The sequence below is a fragment of the Thermobia domestica genome, chromosome 10, assembly GCF_964235325.1.
Source record: "Thermobia domestica chromosome 10, izTheDome1.hap1.1, whole genome shotgun sequence".
Lineage (NCBI taxonomy): Eukaryota > Metazoa > Arthropoda > Insecta > Zygentoma > Lepismatidae > Thermobia > Thermobia domestica.
Window position 1 is genome coordinate 190,202,324 of NC_137463.1, and position 15,920 is coordinate 190,218,243.

Below are 15,920 nucleotides of genomic sequence, written 5' to 3' on the forward strand. Positions count from 1 at the left end.
AGATTCACAAACAGGTGTACACAGTGGCAGATCCAGAATATGACAAAGAGAGGGCTAAACCATAGTTTGCCGCTTTATCCGATTTTAACAAGATTAAAATCCATTTTATCTAGTGTATACCTGAACGTCAAGGAGGAGCTATAGCCCCTATAGGCCCCCTTGGATCCGTGCCTGGGTGTATATCTATCATACTCAGTTTTCCATAAATCGCCGCTAAGTCTTGAACAAGACATTTGGCAACATTTTGTGATACTGTACTTTTGTTGCGTTAGTTAGAAAAGAAGAAAAGAGTTCGGCAGTTGCCGTTAAGGCGAGTGCTTCGTATGTTGTGGTGCTCTGTAAGGAAGAGAATTGAGTGGGATTTCCTCTACGCATACACTACACTTACATTTTCTAACATTCACACATACATACATCCCCTTCTTTTTAATACTATTTCTTTTTTTCATATTATACTTCACACTTTTCTCTAAATTTACGCCCTGTTCAACTCGGCTTTCAGCCCTCTTTCACTGACTGAACTTCTTTCCCGATTTTGACCTTTTCCTAACTTTGACTCTTTTTTCCGATTGTGTCCTTTCTTCCCAATTGTGTCTTCTATTTTATTCAATTTTGTTCTTGAATCACAAATCCTCCGTGTGAGGTACACATAAGACAATTTTGCACTGGTCGCGCACATGTCTTTAATGCTGGTGCACCTACCTATTTGATCGATAATGGTCTCAAGATAAAAGTATAGATTCTGCCAACTCTGATCTAGCAGAAAGAAAAAAAGAACATGGAGGCAAGCATGAGGGTTGTGAAAGGATGTTGGTATAAAAAGAATGCAGTTTATGCAATACTTTCACACAAAAGAAACGAAATATTCCAAGATACGAAACGACGTATGAGTGTGTATTCTCGAAAACTGATTTATAATGAATACGGTGATCCAGAAAAAGTTGTCAGCGTGGAGGAAGAAACGCTACAGCCGCCAGGAAGCGGCGAGGTAATAGATACTTGTTTTTATTTGACCCGTCATAGCAAAAAGTGGTTGTGATAGCGTTGCATCTAGTAATTTTGAAATACACACATCGATTTAATTGTAAATATGGCACCGATTTATAATAGAGATCCATGTATGTTTAAATTTTACAGAACGAACTTGAAGTGCAATGTTGATAGACCAGTGTGGATGAATGCAGGACAAACAATGGTCAAGTCAGCCGGTAGCGAGCCCAAACCTGTAGAGGGGAGGGGAGATCCAACCATGTTATAGTTCATTTGTAAGCTTACCGTGAAAATTTTAGAGGGGGAGGCCTCCCCTAGACCCCCATTGGATACGGACCTAAGTCTAGTCTAGGCACACCACATTTTGCAAAATTTACAGGTAAAATGCAAAAATCTAGGGCAGTTCCATGAACTAAATGCATGTATTCATAATGTAACTTACTTCCCACCACCTTTATTCTTAATAAATCTCGTATCGGAGTCTTTGGGGAGCGGAGACCGCACATGTTTCACGTTTTTGTATTAATGGTACGTAAAGTGAGTATCCAAGGTAATACTTTACAACACTGGTGTGGCTATTGTAGCATATGTGGAGAGCCCATATCGTTGTGGTATAGTACTATCGGTACCTTATTTTTAAAAAGTGGTAGCATGACATGTTGGCAATCAACAATGTACCAAGTTACCCTTCTCCGATGAAATAAAGAACCAAGAATACAAATAACAGGAAGATATGAAATCTCCATATAGGTTGTTGCTGACGCGCCTGCCCTCTACGGACGCAGCCCCTCGCTGCTGCTCGGGCCGCTCCTGCCTTGACTCGGTTAGATAGCATTCGTGCTTTTGGTACAGTTTTACTATTTGGTCTAGGAAATAATTCGTGCGGTTGGTACACACACATTGAAGCTGTAGTACAAACACAAAATACATAAATACCTTAAGAAAAATATTGTCCATCGCTAGCCACCACTTTCGCCCTTCTGTCAGGCAATGTACGGATTCCGTGGCGAAAGAAGTCCTCATCCTTGGAAGCGATCCAGTCAGAGACCCATGTTTCGATATCTTCTGAAGAAGTAAACCGCTGTCCAATCAAATCGTTGTTCATGCAATCGAACAAGTAGTAGTCCGAAGGAGCAACGTCTGGTGAATACGGCGGATGGGGTAAAACTTCCCATCCGACATTTTCTAAATAGGTTTTGACCGGTTTTGCGACATGTGGGCGAGCGTTATCATGTTGAACAATAAGTTTATCATGTCTGTTCTCCCATTCTGGTCGTGTTCTGGCCACAGCTTGCTTCAAACGCATTAATTGTCGTCGATAATGTTCTCCATTCATAGTTTCACCCGGTTGCAGCAGCTCATAGTACACCACACCTTTCATATCCCACCATATGCACAACATAACCTTTGCACAGTGAATATCTCGTTTTGGTTGTGATGAACCTGGTTCACCTGGTTTCACCCAGGCCTTTTTTCGTTTAGGGTTCTCGTAATGGATCCACTTCTCATCACCCGTAATAATTCGATGCAGAAACCCCTTTCTGCTCTGTCGTTGAAGCAGCAATTCGCAAATGGTTTTTCGTCTTTCAACGTCTCTGTCTTTCAATTCATGTGGAACCCAATGTGACATCTTTTGAATCATTCCCATGGCTTTCAAGCGTTTGGAGACTGTTGTTTGATCAACGCCTAATGCTGCTACAAGTTGTTCCTGCGTTTGACACGAATCCTGCTCGAGCAATGCTGTCAATTCTTCGTCTTGAAATTTTTTTGGCTGTCCAGCTCGCTCTTGGTCTGCCAAGCCGAAATCACCACTTCTAAACCGTGCAAACCACTTCTGACACGTTCGCTCAGCTAGAGCATGGTCACCATACACTTCCACCAAAATACGATGACTTTCAGTCATACTTTTCTGCATGTTAAAGTAATGCAGCAGGACACCCCGCAAAAACACTTTATCAGGCACAAATTGCGCCATGTTACTAAACTACAAACTGGTGTTGTTGACGCTTTAATCCACTGCCCTATACTACGAACGATACGCGATGACAGAGGTTTGCAACACATGTGTGGATACACGGAACTGTGGGACGCTCCGTTCGTTGCGCCATCTCTTGTCCACCCGCACGAATTAATTCCTAGACCAAATATATAGATCCCCATGTTTAAAATTTACAGTAAAATTTGACCAATTCTTTAATTTGGTCATTTTATGTCGAGAACAGAACCTAACCAACCCGCACCGCCCCGCGGGGCTTCTAACCCGTACCTCCTACTACTTCTATGGATCCGTATAGTAAAACTCAACGCATTCCACCCCCCCCCCCCTCGAATTTCCAATGATGCGTATCTTCTTACAACGAAGCACATTCCTTTCTTTTAAGAAAATAGCTTCCTTACCACAAGCTTTTACACTATTTCCCTAGTGGAAGCACTCCGTGATTTTGTAGTAATGTCAAAGAACCACTTCCTTCTCCGTCTGATGTTAATTCCACATGACTGTATGAATACAGTCATGTGGAATTCACTAATTTCGCACAGGTCACAAACTGGAATACGCATAAGAATACCACCTGCCATTTTCGATGTCAATTTACTACGCTTACTCTTCTCATTAAATGGTTCTGGAATGTTCTTTTCTACTTAACACACTTCGGATTAATACGCTGATAAGCTCCTTTAATGGCCACATATGCATACGGAAAGGCCATTCCCAGTACTGAGTGCAGTTACACTTTAAAAATAATTTTAATGAAATAAGGATCTCATGCTTCATAACACGCACTATCATTTAATATTTAAAAATTCTACTATCATTTAATATTTAGTACTCAATGCCTTATAATTTTCTGCATGTAGCAGTTTAAGTGTTTCGCCGCACTCGAGAAATACAGCTTCCGCTACATGCGCGCGTACACACCCACTACAATGTAAGCAATCAATATAGCATCCATCCGTCAAATTTTATTACGCAAGATCTTTTGTAATTTTTAGATTAAATTTAAAGTTAGTTATAGATAATTTGCAATTTTCGTTACCAGCGATATTAAATCTACAACATATCTACATAAAAATAAAGCAGAAAGTGCACTTCTACCTACTTGGGAAGTACTACACCAGGCACGTAATTTATTTCCGTATCCAGTGCTTATGAAGTGAATATCCAAAACAAATTCATAGAATTTTTCCGTTACGGATGGCATGGGGCCGCGGTGGCTCATAGTAGAGCGTTCTCTCCTGGTGCATAGGGTCCTTGGTTTGATCCCAGCTCTCGCCAAATAAACTTTGTGGTGAACAAAGACTGTTTGCGTGGTGGGTATTCTTGGCGTTCTCCGGTTTCCTCCCACTTTCTTCATTCCACCATTTCATTCATTTCTCACCATTACCGTCTACTTAGCTTAGCCGGCACAGATGTGAGACGTAAAACTTAAAGATTTCATTTTTACAGATGACCATAACGGTAAAGCTTTTCCATTTAAAAAAAAAAAAAAAAGTACAACTGTTTCATCTGGTCTCGCCTTAAGCAAGTATTCTGATAAATATCCATCGAAATGTTGAATTTTCTCTTCAATTACGGAAAGACAATACAGTATTTTTTGCCAGCGGCTCTCCATTCTTTGGGTGTGGATGAACAATGAGAAAGTAGTACATTTACTCTCTTATTACATAAAACAAGCGCTGTTATCTTCATTAGAAAGATTTGGTATCGTTGTACAAAAAGGCAACACGCTACGAGACGAGCAAATTATTCTTTTCTGCCAGGTAAATTTTCAAATTATTTATAACTGGCGGAGCTGTTCGAGAGTAGCTCTGGTAAATTTCAGTACACTGCATGAAGAGACATGTTTATCAGGAAAAAATGTTCATGCAGATCAAGTTTTAAGTACACCGTCGAAATAATTGTTAATAAATTTTAATTCTTTCACTAGTTCCTTCTTTGTCCTCCAAAACATTTGTATTGGACGACATGACATTATAAAATAGATTAATGTTCGAGGGATCGAGTAAAAGTAAGTTGAAAAACTACGTTTCTTTCACAATTTGCGAATAAACACAGCATCCAGGCATGTGCGATAAAAGTACACTTCAAAAACCAAACCAACCTGTGCTAGGTAGCCCGTGGAGGGGTATTTGTAAAGGGAACAGGCGCGTCAGTGAAGGTAATTATACACCTAAGCGAGGGTAGTGAAATCTGTGTGTTTTCGTAGCGGTACGAGTTTCTATAGCACTTGTAATGGTCTGACACTAGTTGCACTATATTTGTAAACATAAAATCAGCCTTTGTATGCTGTGCCGGCGAAAATAGCATGTCATATAGCCTTCTTTCATTTGCACTAACTAATTTTAACCATCGTATGGTGCTTGTAATGAATTTATAATAGTGATCGTACTCTTGTAAACATAAAGTACAGCTTTACTTCCATATTCCAGGCGAAGATTACTCAAGGTTTGCTTTCTATATTCCTATTCTGTCTGTGTATTTGTTATCTGTACTTGCTCTGTCCAGCCATGTTTATTATACAATAATACAGCTCATGGACATAAAAGTCTTGTACTACACTCATTAATGCGTTCCGACTAACCGAGGAGATTATAAAACTGCTACACCTTATGTAATACTAATACTACAACTACTACTGCTAATAGTACTATTACGATTACGAATGCTAGTGCTAATTCCACTATTGCTACCACTGCTACTAATACTACTACCACTACTACTCATTACTATACTCATACGACAGCGAATAACACTACTGTTATTCCTAGTAATACGAAAACAAAACAATGAAAATGAAATCTTTGAGTTTTATGTTCCACAATTATGCCGGCTAGGCTAAAGGAGACGATGATGAGAAATAAATGAAATGGTGGAGTGAAAAAGTGGGAGGAATCGGGAGAACGCCGAGAAACCCCCCACACGGTGTTTGTCCACCACAAAGTTCACTTGGCGCGAGCTGGGATCGAACCAGGGACCCCATGCACCAGAGGTGAACGCTCAACCACTGAGCCAGCGTTCCAGGAACACCTAATCGACTCCGACGTCTTGGTGATTTAGTCGATCATTATAATTTGTTATATTTGTAGTATCATACTATAAACAATACAGGAACATACAACACCATTTGGTATTTGCCTTGCTAATTGAACATTACTACAAATTTTCTCTGATCTTATGAACAAGCCGGTTTACGGTTTCTGCTTCCGTGATCTAATGTTAGCGTACCAAATTTACTTAGTTAGGTCAAGTACTTGACTTCATCATACCTTCTTTAGGTAACTACGGGTCAGGCCGTATGGATGATGATGGGATGAGTTAGTGGAATGAAAACAGTCGGAGGAAACGGGACCACCCCGAAGACTCCCATGCACACGGTGTTTGTCCACCACAAAGCTCACATAGCACGAGCAGGGATTGATCCAACGACCTCTAGCACCAGATGTGAGTGCTTTACCTACTGAGTCACCGTTGTCCCTCGTAGATCAAGAATCGGTTCACATTCCACGCAGACCGGCCATAATAACAAGCATTTCTCCGTTTTTTTCTGTACTTAGAAGGTAAATTCTTTACCACCAGACATGTCAACTATGACGCGAAGTCGTAGCAGTTGTAGTAGTATTAGCAGTGGTCGTAGTAGTAATAGTATTACAATGCTTTGCAGTCTTGAATAAAGAGTCAGTTTCCCAAACACATCACAATTAACATAGACTGACAACATTAGTTTCCGATCCGTCTATCAGAGTGTTCGGGCCGGTCCGGAAATATATGTGCCCGGTTCGGCCCTATAGCATTTGTGTCCGACCCGGAATGTGCCCTGCCCGGTCCAGTTTGATATTACTTGAAACGGACCGGGTCGAACGGGTGGGCCCGGCCCGTGCAGGGCTCTGGTTTGCAGCGATTCACAATAGACTGACTAGCTAGCTACAACTTATCTTGTTTTGGTTTGTCGCAACTTGCACGAATCTATATGAGTGTGTCCATACCTGACAAAGCATGCACATCTTGTATTATATATTGACGTGCAAACAGTAATACAAATAAGTATTTGTACTAATTTTTCACATGCCATTACTATCTAAAAGAATTACTCGACGATTGCTTTTACCCATACAAACTTATTCATGGTATAAAATACAGATTTGGTATCACAATTGTGATTTTTTTTTTTCACAGCTGATAAAATTGGCATGAGAAACTTTCAACTCCAACTATATTTCGAGCTCCTCCATGGCTAAGCGGTTAGCGTACGCGCCTTTGGCGCGGGAGACCCGGGTTCGATTCCCGGCGGGAGCTCATGTGGTTCGGATTCCACGTTAATCAGTAGGTCCACGTCTCACATAGCCTCGCTGCTGAAAGGGGCGCTAAACTGAAATTCAACTCAACTCAACTCCAACTATATTTCACAATTTCTAAAAACCCTTTTAGCCGCAGTTCTTGTGCAAAATCCCATATACACATGTTTTAGGAAACACTAATATCTGTGCTTTAAGGCAGTACAAACTGCAGCTTTCTCTCTCTCGTAGTAACCATGCAGCAGCCTTTTTTTTTTTTTTTTTTTGTTTTACACACGAGGGGTACGGTGGCTTAGTGGTAGAGCGCTTACCTCTGGTGCGTGGTGTCCCTAATTCGATCTCTGGCCAAGTAAATTTGTGATGGATTTCCTCAGAGTACTTCCGTTTCCTCCCACTTTCTCTTTCCACCAATTCTTCTATCATCATTCACTTACCTAAATCATCGTCTCCTTTAGCTTAACAGGCACAATCGTGAGACGTTAATGGGAAGATTTAATTTCATTTGTGTGTTTTCTACATCACTGTAAACCTTTATTTTTACGTGCTGCAATGAGGAGAAATGAGTCTAAATCCAAGATGGCGGCAGATGAAAAATCTGATAATCTTTCTTACCACGCTATTAATAAGATAACTTTTCATGAAGACTTGATGGTCGAGCAAGCTCCCCTTGATAATTTAACATGGAATGACGATGACCCCAAAAGATCTCCAGAACAGAACCCAACTGAAAAAAAAAAATGTGAATCACGTATAACGGATTTTCTTCACGCTTGATCAAATTGGCTGTTGGTGTGTTGAATTGTAATCTGGAGCAAAAAGCAATGCGACTATATTCTCTTTGATTTGTACTACATGACAAAATATACTTATTAGTACAAACAAAAAAAAAAAAAGTCTTCACATGTCAGTTAATTATAAATTGAAAACGTTTCACTTAAAGGAAATTACTAAAGATGTACCTCTATTTTCTCAATACTTCATTTGAATAGGTTGATTTGTGGTACTATCTCAGTATTAGCCTAGGGTGTTTTGAGGGAAACTAAAAGAATCTTCAGCCATGGTAACTATCTCAGGAATTTGAATTCTGCGTGTACATAAGAAGGGATCTTATTACTATTCAATACTAGCTAAAATGCTCTTTCTTCGCACGGGGGAATAGGTTCATGGAAAGTATTTGAATCTCTTCTTCCCATTAGAATATGCATTTCAGCGAAAATGTTACGATAGAAGCCCGCTAGATAATTTTTTGGGGCATACACATGTGAACATCCTCTTCCACGTAGGATCCACCCTCTCATCACAGTGACAAGATAAGGATCCAACTTGAGGTAGGCACCTACTATGTTCCATAAACTATTTCATGTTGATCAGCTATTTTTCCGTGATGCAATTACAAACGACAGATTACCTCGATTTTGGTCATTTTGTTTTCCACTCCTTCTCACCTCTGTGTCGATGGATACTGAACTGCCTTCAAAACATCCTTACAGAATTGTTTCTCTAATGTGGTATTGTTTGTAAGATCGATTTATAGCTTATCAAAAATGTTCTAAGTCAAAGGGCAGGTAAATAAACTAATTTCCTCAATAGTTGTCTGATTTAGTGGTGAGAAAACGAGAACATAGTCGACAGATAATAATGATTGGTACCATTTGAAGAATTACGGTGATTCAGTTTCGGGTACTAAACGAGAATGTGGTGTTACAGCTTTAAAACTGCTGTCATGTTTGAAAGGGCCTTTACTAGGAGATAAACTAGCTTTCTTCCAAACTGTTTTTTGCTGATGTTCAACTTTTTCTTATCGAGTTTCAGTAAGTTTAGCCCGTGGTTCCTTTTTTGATGGTGAAATGCATAAGGTTCTAATAACCCTCATAACCAGGTTTGTGAAGAAAAGTACCTTCATTGGAGCAGCGACTTCTGAAGACCTTATGGAAATCTGTGTAGACAATGGTAGTAAGAATTCGTATTCAGTAAAGCATGTTGATGTCGGTTTTGCAAGTCGGACAGCTTTAAGGTCAGAGAGTTAAGTTAATATTCTACAATTTCGGAATGGCTGTTTTGCATATTTTAACATATCTTTACAAGAATATTTTTTGTAAGTCGCAGTTGAAATACAGACCCACCTTGGTGTAGAATGCCTTTCTAAATTTACTCTTAGGCAAGAAACTTGGACAGACACAAATAAACGTGACATTAGAAGTGTTTATGAAAGAACCTCATTTGTCTGATGTTACTGCTGATGAAGTAAAGCGACTTTATAATAACATTTGTATCCAAGAATTAGTTACGACAAGAATGATTAATTTTGACATGAATAGATCAGTCATGAATATCTATTCTCGGCGATACTAACACCATCATGAACAGCTTTTCATTGTTCATTAAGAAGATTCTAGAACAATATGATCACTTGGGAATACCTCAGTTGAACGTTTTGGGTAAAAGATACCTTGTGGACAATTTACACGAAGAGCCTCTAGTTTCTCAGAGATTAGTACATGATGCTCACATCCAATAGAGGTAGTATTCTGTCATTGCCTCTTTCGAAGCAAGAAATGCAAATGCCAACTGGAAAGAGGCTTTGAGAGAAAGGACGTAGCAATTGAAGCTGAAAGTAAAATATTTGGAAGAAAGAAAAAAAAGAGCTGATGCGGCGCTCGAAGAGCTGCAGAAGTAGAAAGAAAAAAAATCCTTGATAAGTCAATGAAGGACTTGAAGGAAACATTCCAGTTAATATGGTAGAAGATTGTAAGTGAGTGACATTTTTAAACACTCGTCAGTTTTATGAAAGCGTAGAAGTGTTTTGCGAACGCATTTGTAGCCATAGACGACTAATGGACAGCCCAGTGTTTATTTTATTTCATTAAAATATAGTCTGGAAAACTTTCTTTCTTGGTCTGTAAAACCTTAAAAAGTCAGGGATTTTTTTTCTCTAAAATGATACACATCCTGAATCTGTTTACACTTTTTTCTGTTTGGTACATATCATTTAGTATTTAAGCAATTCTTTTGTATTCGTCCCTTGTTCTTTTGTAATTTCAATTGGTGTATGCCCAATTCCAATAGTTTTTCAGTTCTTGTAAGTCTTTCTTAAATTTCTCTTTCGATATATATTTCTTTTGCCTATTTATTTATTATTTTTAAATGATAAATTATTATTATTATTATTCTACTTTAACGTCCCACGATTATGCACAGAGACTAAGATAGATAATGATAATGAGATGGATGATAATAATGAAGTGAAGAATGTGAGAGGAAACGGGAGAATCTCGAAAACACCTACGCACACTGTTTGAAATGAAATGAAATATCTAGTTTTACTTCCCACGATTATCTCAGTTAATCTAAAGAAGACGGATGATTAATGAAGGTAAATGATAAATTGAATAATTGGTGGAATGAGAATGTAGGGGGAAATGGGAGAACTACGAACACGATGTTGTCAACCACAAACTCATTTGGTCTAGGATCGAATCAGGGATCCTACCACCAGAGGTGAGCACTTTAACATTGAATATCTTTCTACCATTACTAAGTTGTTCGTGTTCGTTCTTTTCCCATTAGTGTCATCAGATTCCTGTCTTTTCCTATTAGATAATTTTCTTACCATCATTTAAGCATTTACTATATTCATTTTCGTATATTTCTGTTTTATTCTTTAACTGTACTTTGTGATTCTTTCTCTCTCTCTCTCATTTCTTCTACTCTACCTCATTACTTTTTGTAATTTGTGTTGCCTCCATTGAGTTCCAGGGAGGCCGCGGTGGCTCAGTGGTAGAGCGTTCATCTTTAGTGCATAAGCTCCTGGGTTCGAACCATGCTCTCGCTAAGTGAACTTTGTGGCGGACAAACACCATGTGCGTGGGTTTCCTCGGGGTTCTCCCGTTTCCTCCCAATTTCTTCATTCCACCATTTCATTCATTACTCATCACCACCATCTCCTTTAGCCTAACCGGCATGACCGTGGGACGTAAAACTCAAAGATTTCATTGAGTTCCAAACTTTTTGTTAATCAAGGCTTGTACACACCTCATCTTTACTCATTATCATTTTCGTATGTTGCGGTTCATTTCTTCGTACCTTTCTATTTTAATTCGACACTTCTGCTTAGTAATGAACGGTTAGCTCTTGTCTGTTCGTAATTTTGTAGAAACCTTCGTAATTTTGTAGAAACCTTTCTCTAGATTAACAAAAAGGACTGATATCATTTCCGTGGCAATAAATTGCGCCGCTGGTAGTGTACTTTTTCTTGCACGGAACGAAGTAACAGTGCATTTCTGTTTGAAAACAGCATCTTTGGAAATATATGAATAGGAAGAGAAACACAAGAGGAACTGAGTTTGTAGAATTTTAGAGAGTCTTCACCGTGCTCATCACTGGAATGCGAATTGAAATTTTAATCTGGATAGGGGCGCGGTGGCTCAGTGGTAAAGCATTTGCTTCTGGTGCATGAAGTCCCGGTTTCAATCCCAACTCCCACCAATTGAACTATGGTAGACACACACCGTGCGCGTGGGTTTCCTCGGGATTCTCCCGTTTCCTCCCACTTTCTTCATTCCATCATTTCATTCCTCATCATCACTGTCTCCTTTAGCCTAGCCGACATAATCGTGAGACGTAAAACTCAAAAATTTCATTTTTTTTTCATTTTTTAATCTTGGTAGCGTAATTCCTGTTGGGATTTAAGAGTAGCACAAAGTGCTTATTAGTATGACACTGACAGTTGCTAAGTAAGTAGGAGATAGTATGTGAAAATAAGACAGAAATAAGATTCAGTTTTTGAAGCTAGATTGATTTGTTGAGATTACTAAGATATAGATCAAAAAGATTTAGATTATGAGATGGAGTTTAGATAATAACAGATATTAATGAATGAAGAAACTAGTTCAAACACAGATTAAGAATAAAACGATTAAATAAGATATGTTGTTTTAGTAGTATAGAAGAATTCAGCTGGTGTATTTTGTTAATGGTGAAGATTTTTAAAATAATTCTTTGTTTGAATAATAATTTCGTTAGCCTAAGTCGTGCTAACTTCTTCGGCCTGATTCTTGTAAAGGTTTGCTGACCACCGTGTTCTATCCTACTTGATGTCTTCTAAATTGAACTATAGGATGTGCTGTTTTTTATGGATCATAACAGTGCTAATACACATAAAAGAATCAAAAGTTGTGAGAGAAAACGTATTTACCTATAATAGTTTACATTGGGCACCTGGTATATTTCCTTCCTATACTGTTGCAATAGTTTAATTTGAAATAATAATACTAATAAAAGCTAGTGAAAGAAAACGTGACAGTTGCTTTTAGTTATGGTAGCGCTGTTGATGATCAATAGAAACAGCATATCTTACAATTCAAGTTAAGAAGACATTAAACAGAATGAAGTAAGGTAGCAGTCAACAAACCTTTGAAGAGTCAGTCAGAGGAAGTTAGCAGCACTTTGGCTAATTAAATTATTGCTGAAGAAAACAGGAATTACCCCATTCATGTAAAAATTCCATTCTTATATTACATAGAATAAGTGTGAGGATGCAGATGTTAACATATCGTAATATAGAAAATGTCCCAAAGTAGTCCATCCGTTTATAAAGTGCTATTAAATTAATTAATTCAGTTTTAAAATGTCTGCGACAGTTACAGCGTTATAAATTGTGCGCCCAGATTTCTGGTGTATAAGAAAAAGCAAGTACTAGTTACTTACTACGCTTGTAATAGTATCTGTTACTATCTTTAAGTAACCTACTAAAATTCAAAAAGGTGATTAGGAACGTGAGAAAGATCCGTACTATGCTAATTAGTTGCTACATGACACTACAAACGGACGAAAAAAAGTGATAGCTGATGTGTTACTAATACTGCACATTCTCTCGAAGGTTCTTGTACGGATGCTGGCGGCTCCTGTAAACCCAGCGGATATTAACACCATTCAAGGCGTTTACGCTGTCAAACCACCACTTCCTTCCATTCCAGGCAACGAAGGTGTTGGCCAGGTTGAAGAAGTGGGACCTAATGTGACTTCTTTGAAACCAGGCGATTGGGTATTGCCAAACACAAATGCATGGGGAACTTGGAGAACCCACGCTGTTTCCAAAGCTGATGAACTGTTCAAGGTATTTGTACTCAGAAGATATTGTGAATATATTAAATTTTATTTGCTCAATATGGATTGTATTTATCTTCAATACTTTTCAATTCCACACAAATTAGAACAAGGGCCATTCCATATGAAATCAACAAATCAAGGTGGCTCGTGTGTTTTAGATTTTCTTCAAATTTTGTACAAATGTTGTGGTATCCAAACATAGCACACCTGTCAAATTTTAGAGCTCTACCCTCAAAGAGGACTGCTGTAAGAACCATTCGAAGTTTGGGGGTTTTGTGCAAAAAAACACCTAAGTCCGCCTTCGACGTACAGTACTGAAACCGCTAGATCTCTGGAGATATTGAAGCTATTTGAAAATGGTTTTCACTAAAACAATCTTAGGATTTGTGGTGTTTAAAACATTGTAGAAATGAACTGCCCAAGTGGGGTTAAACATATGAATTTCACCATCAAAGCGAAAAAAAGAAGAAAAAATAATGTCAAAATTTGACAACTATTTCTGAAAAAGGCTCACCTAACACCAACCTCAAATTTTCAAAACAAGTAGCTCTGATGTTCCTCTTTAACATATAAAAAAAATAGGGGGTGCTTTTTGGTATATTCAAGAAAAACAAATTATGGCACAATGTAAGTTGAGGGCGAATTTAGGCACTTTTTGCACAAAACTCCCAAATTTCCAATGACTGTTTCCAATTTTCCGTGTTGAAAATGTTTATAATTGTCAAGACTGAGGTGACTGAATAAATGAATTGTGCCAGAAATCTGAAACTTCAAGTACCATTGCTGAAGGGACTCACATTCTGTCATTAGTTCCAAAATCATGGACGACTGTGAAAACTATTGAAACATTTCAAACAACGGAGTATCTCGTTCGTGCATTAAAAGAACTGGCTCACTTATAAGATATAACAGGACTCATAGCGATTCACTTTTTTTTTTTCAACTTGGTCACTAAAAGTTACTTTTTTTTTTTCAAATTTGTCACCAAAAGTTACTTTTTGGGGAGGTAAAGTGACTTTTTCGTGTGATTTATGTTTTGCATTGGCAGTTTTCTAAGAAAAATATAAAAATAAATGGAAAAAGGCAGAAAATTTTTACTCATTACTCTCCTGAAAGCTTCAGTACTTGCTGCCACATGTGAAACAGTCAGCTTTATTCTTACTTCAGCTTTAATTCTTTCTAAAGCACAGTGGATGGTTGGTGGATGCTTAAGCTCTCATGGTGGGGTTGAGAACCCTTCTGTGTCTATTCTTTGTTCTATCATAATATTCTTTTAGTTTTCTCGTAATAGTTAACGCTCCTCTTAACGTTGTATGTGTGTGTTTGTGTGGTTCATCATGTTCGTCTTGTGTTACGCTTCTTGTATGATCTTCTTAAGAGTAGGTGATGAATTTGAATATTTCATAGCTTTGAGAACTCTCAATGATAAGTTTGATGAATTTGAATATTTTATGGCTTTGAGAACTCTCAATGATAAGTTAAATATAATGTCTGGGATGAAGAAATTCGGAAATTGGCCAGAACTGGTTCCACTTACTCAGAAGCGTCTTACATCTGCTAAGTCTGCTTACCGTAACTACAAAGCATACGTAGAAAACCTAAGAAAGGAGAAAGCTCAAAAAGAAGTAAAGAAGAAAAGATGAAACAGAACAACAAACAAAGAGGTGATGGAGAAATTGACAAAGGAGAAAAGGGGCATGATGAGATTTTGATAACTTTTTCGTGTGCTTTTGGTCACTTTTCAACTATTTACAAGAGACCAGACCACTGTGAGCCCTGATATAAGTACAAACAATGGATTCAAACTGACAGAACCCAAATGGAGACAATGATTAACGATACAGGCGATTTCATTGAGGTTTTGGTAGGAATAAAATGACAAATTAGCGCAGCATCACTTCATAGCTAAATCCTAGAGCAACTACTTCAAATACACACAATGGAGACTTTGGATGACAAATCATGCTTATAATTATAGTTGATTTTGCTGAAAACTACTCGTGTATTATTCAAGATGAAGTTTAGGAGTAGCACTGGACCAACATTCTACTCAACTGTGCAACATTCTAATCTTTTTAAATGCAACATCCTAAGAGATCCTGTAACTTCTGTTATCAAATGTTTCATTGTGTTGTGTCAGTGATATGTGAAAGCACGATACAGTTACATTTTATGTTCCCCAATTTATTCTTTTGATGTATGTTAACGATGTTTTTCCTCAAATTAAACACGATATCTACTTTGGAGATGGATCAGCAGCCCGATATAAAGACTATATATATATTTTTTAAAAAAACTGTCAACTTACGCCTGCATGAGTGATTCTGGACTCACTTGCCAGTGGAATTATTTTGCCACAAGTCGCGGCAAAAGTGTTTGCGATGACATAGTTGAGACGCTGAAATGTCTAGTGAGACATACTAGTTTACAGAGGTCACTGGATGACTGGATTGTTACTGTTGCCGATTTCTTCGAATTTTCTTAAACTACAACCAATGTCAAACTCTAACCAACTATAACCAAACGTTTTT

The 15,920-nt window shown here is 38.1% G+C and overlaps 1 protein-coding gene across 1 annotated transcript in view; it reads left to right on the forward strand.

The window, feature by feature from the left end:
• Positions 1–747: 747 nt before the first annotated feature.
• Positions 748–15,920, forward strand: part of LOC145662897 (enoyl-[acyl-carrier-protein] reductase, mitochondrial-like) — a 34,962-nt gene continuing 19,789 nt past the window's right edge. The window contains exons 1-2 of the mRNA XM_081728892.1: positions 748–988; positions 13,160–13,396. Coding sequence (XP_081585018.1) covers positions 779–988; positions 13,160–13,396 — 447 coding nt within the window. The 5' untranslated portion in view covers positions 748–778. The remainder of the gene's footprint in view (positions 989–13,159; positions 13,397–15,920) is intronic.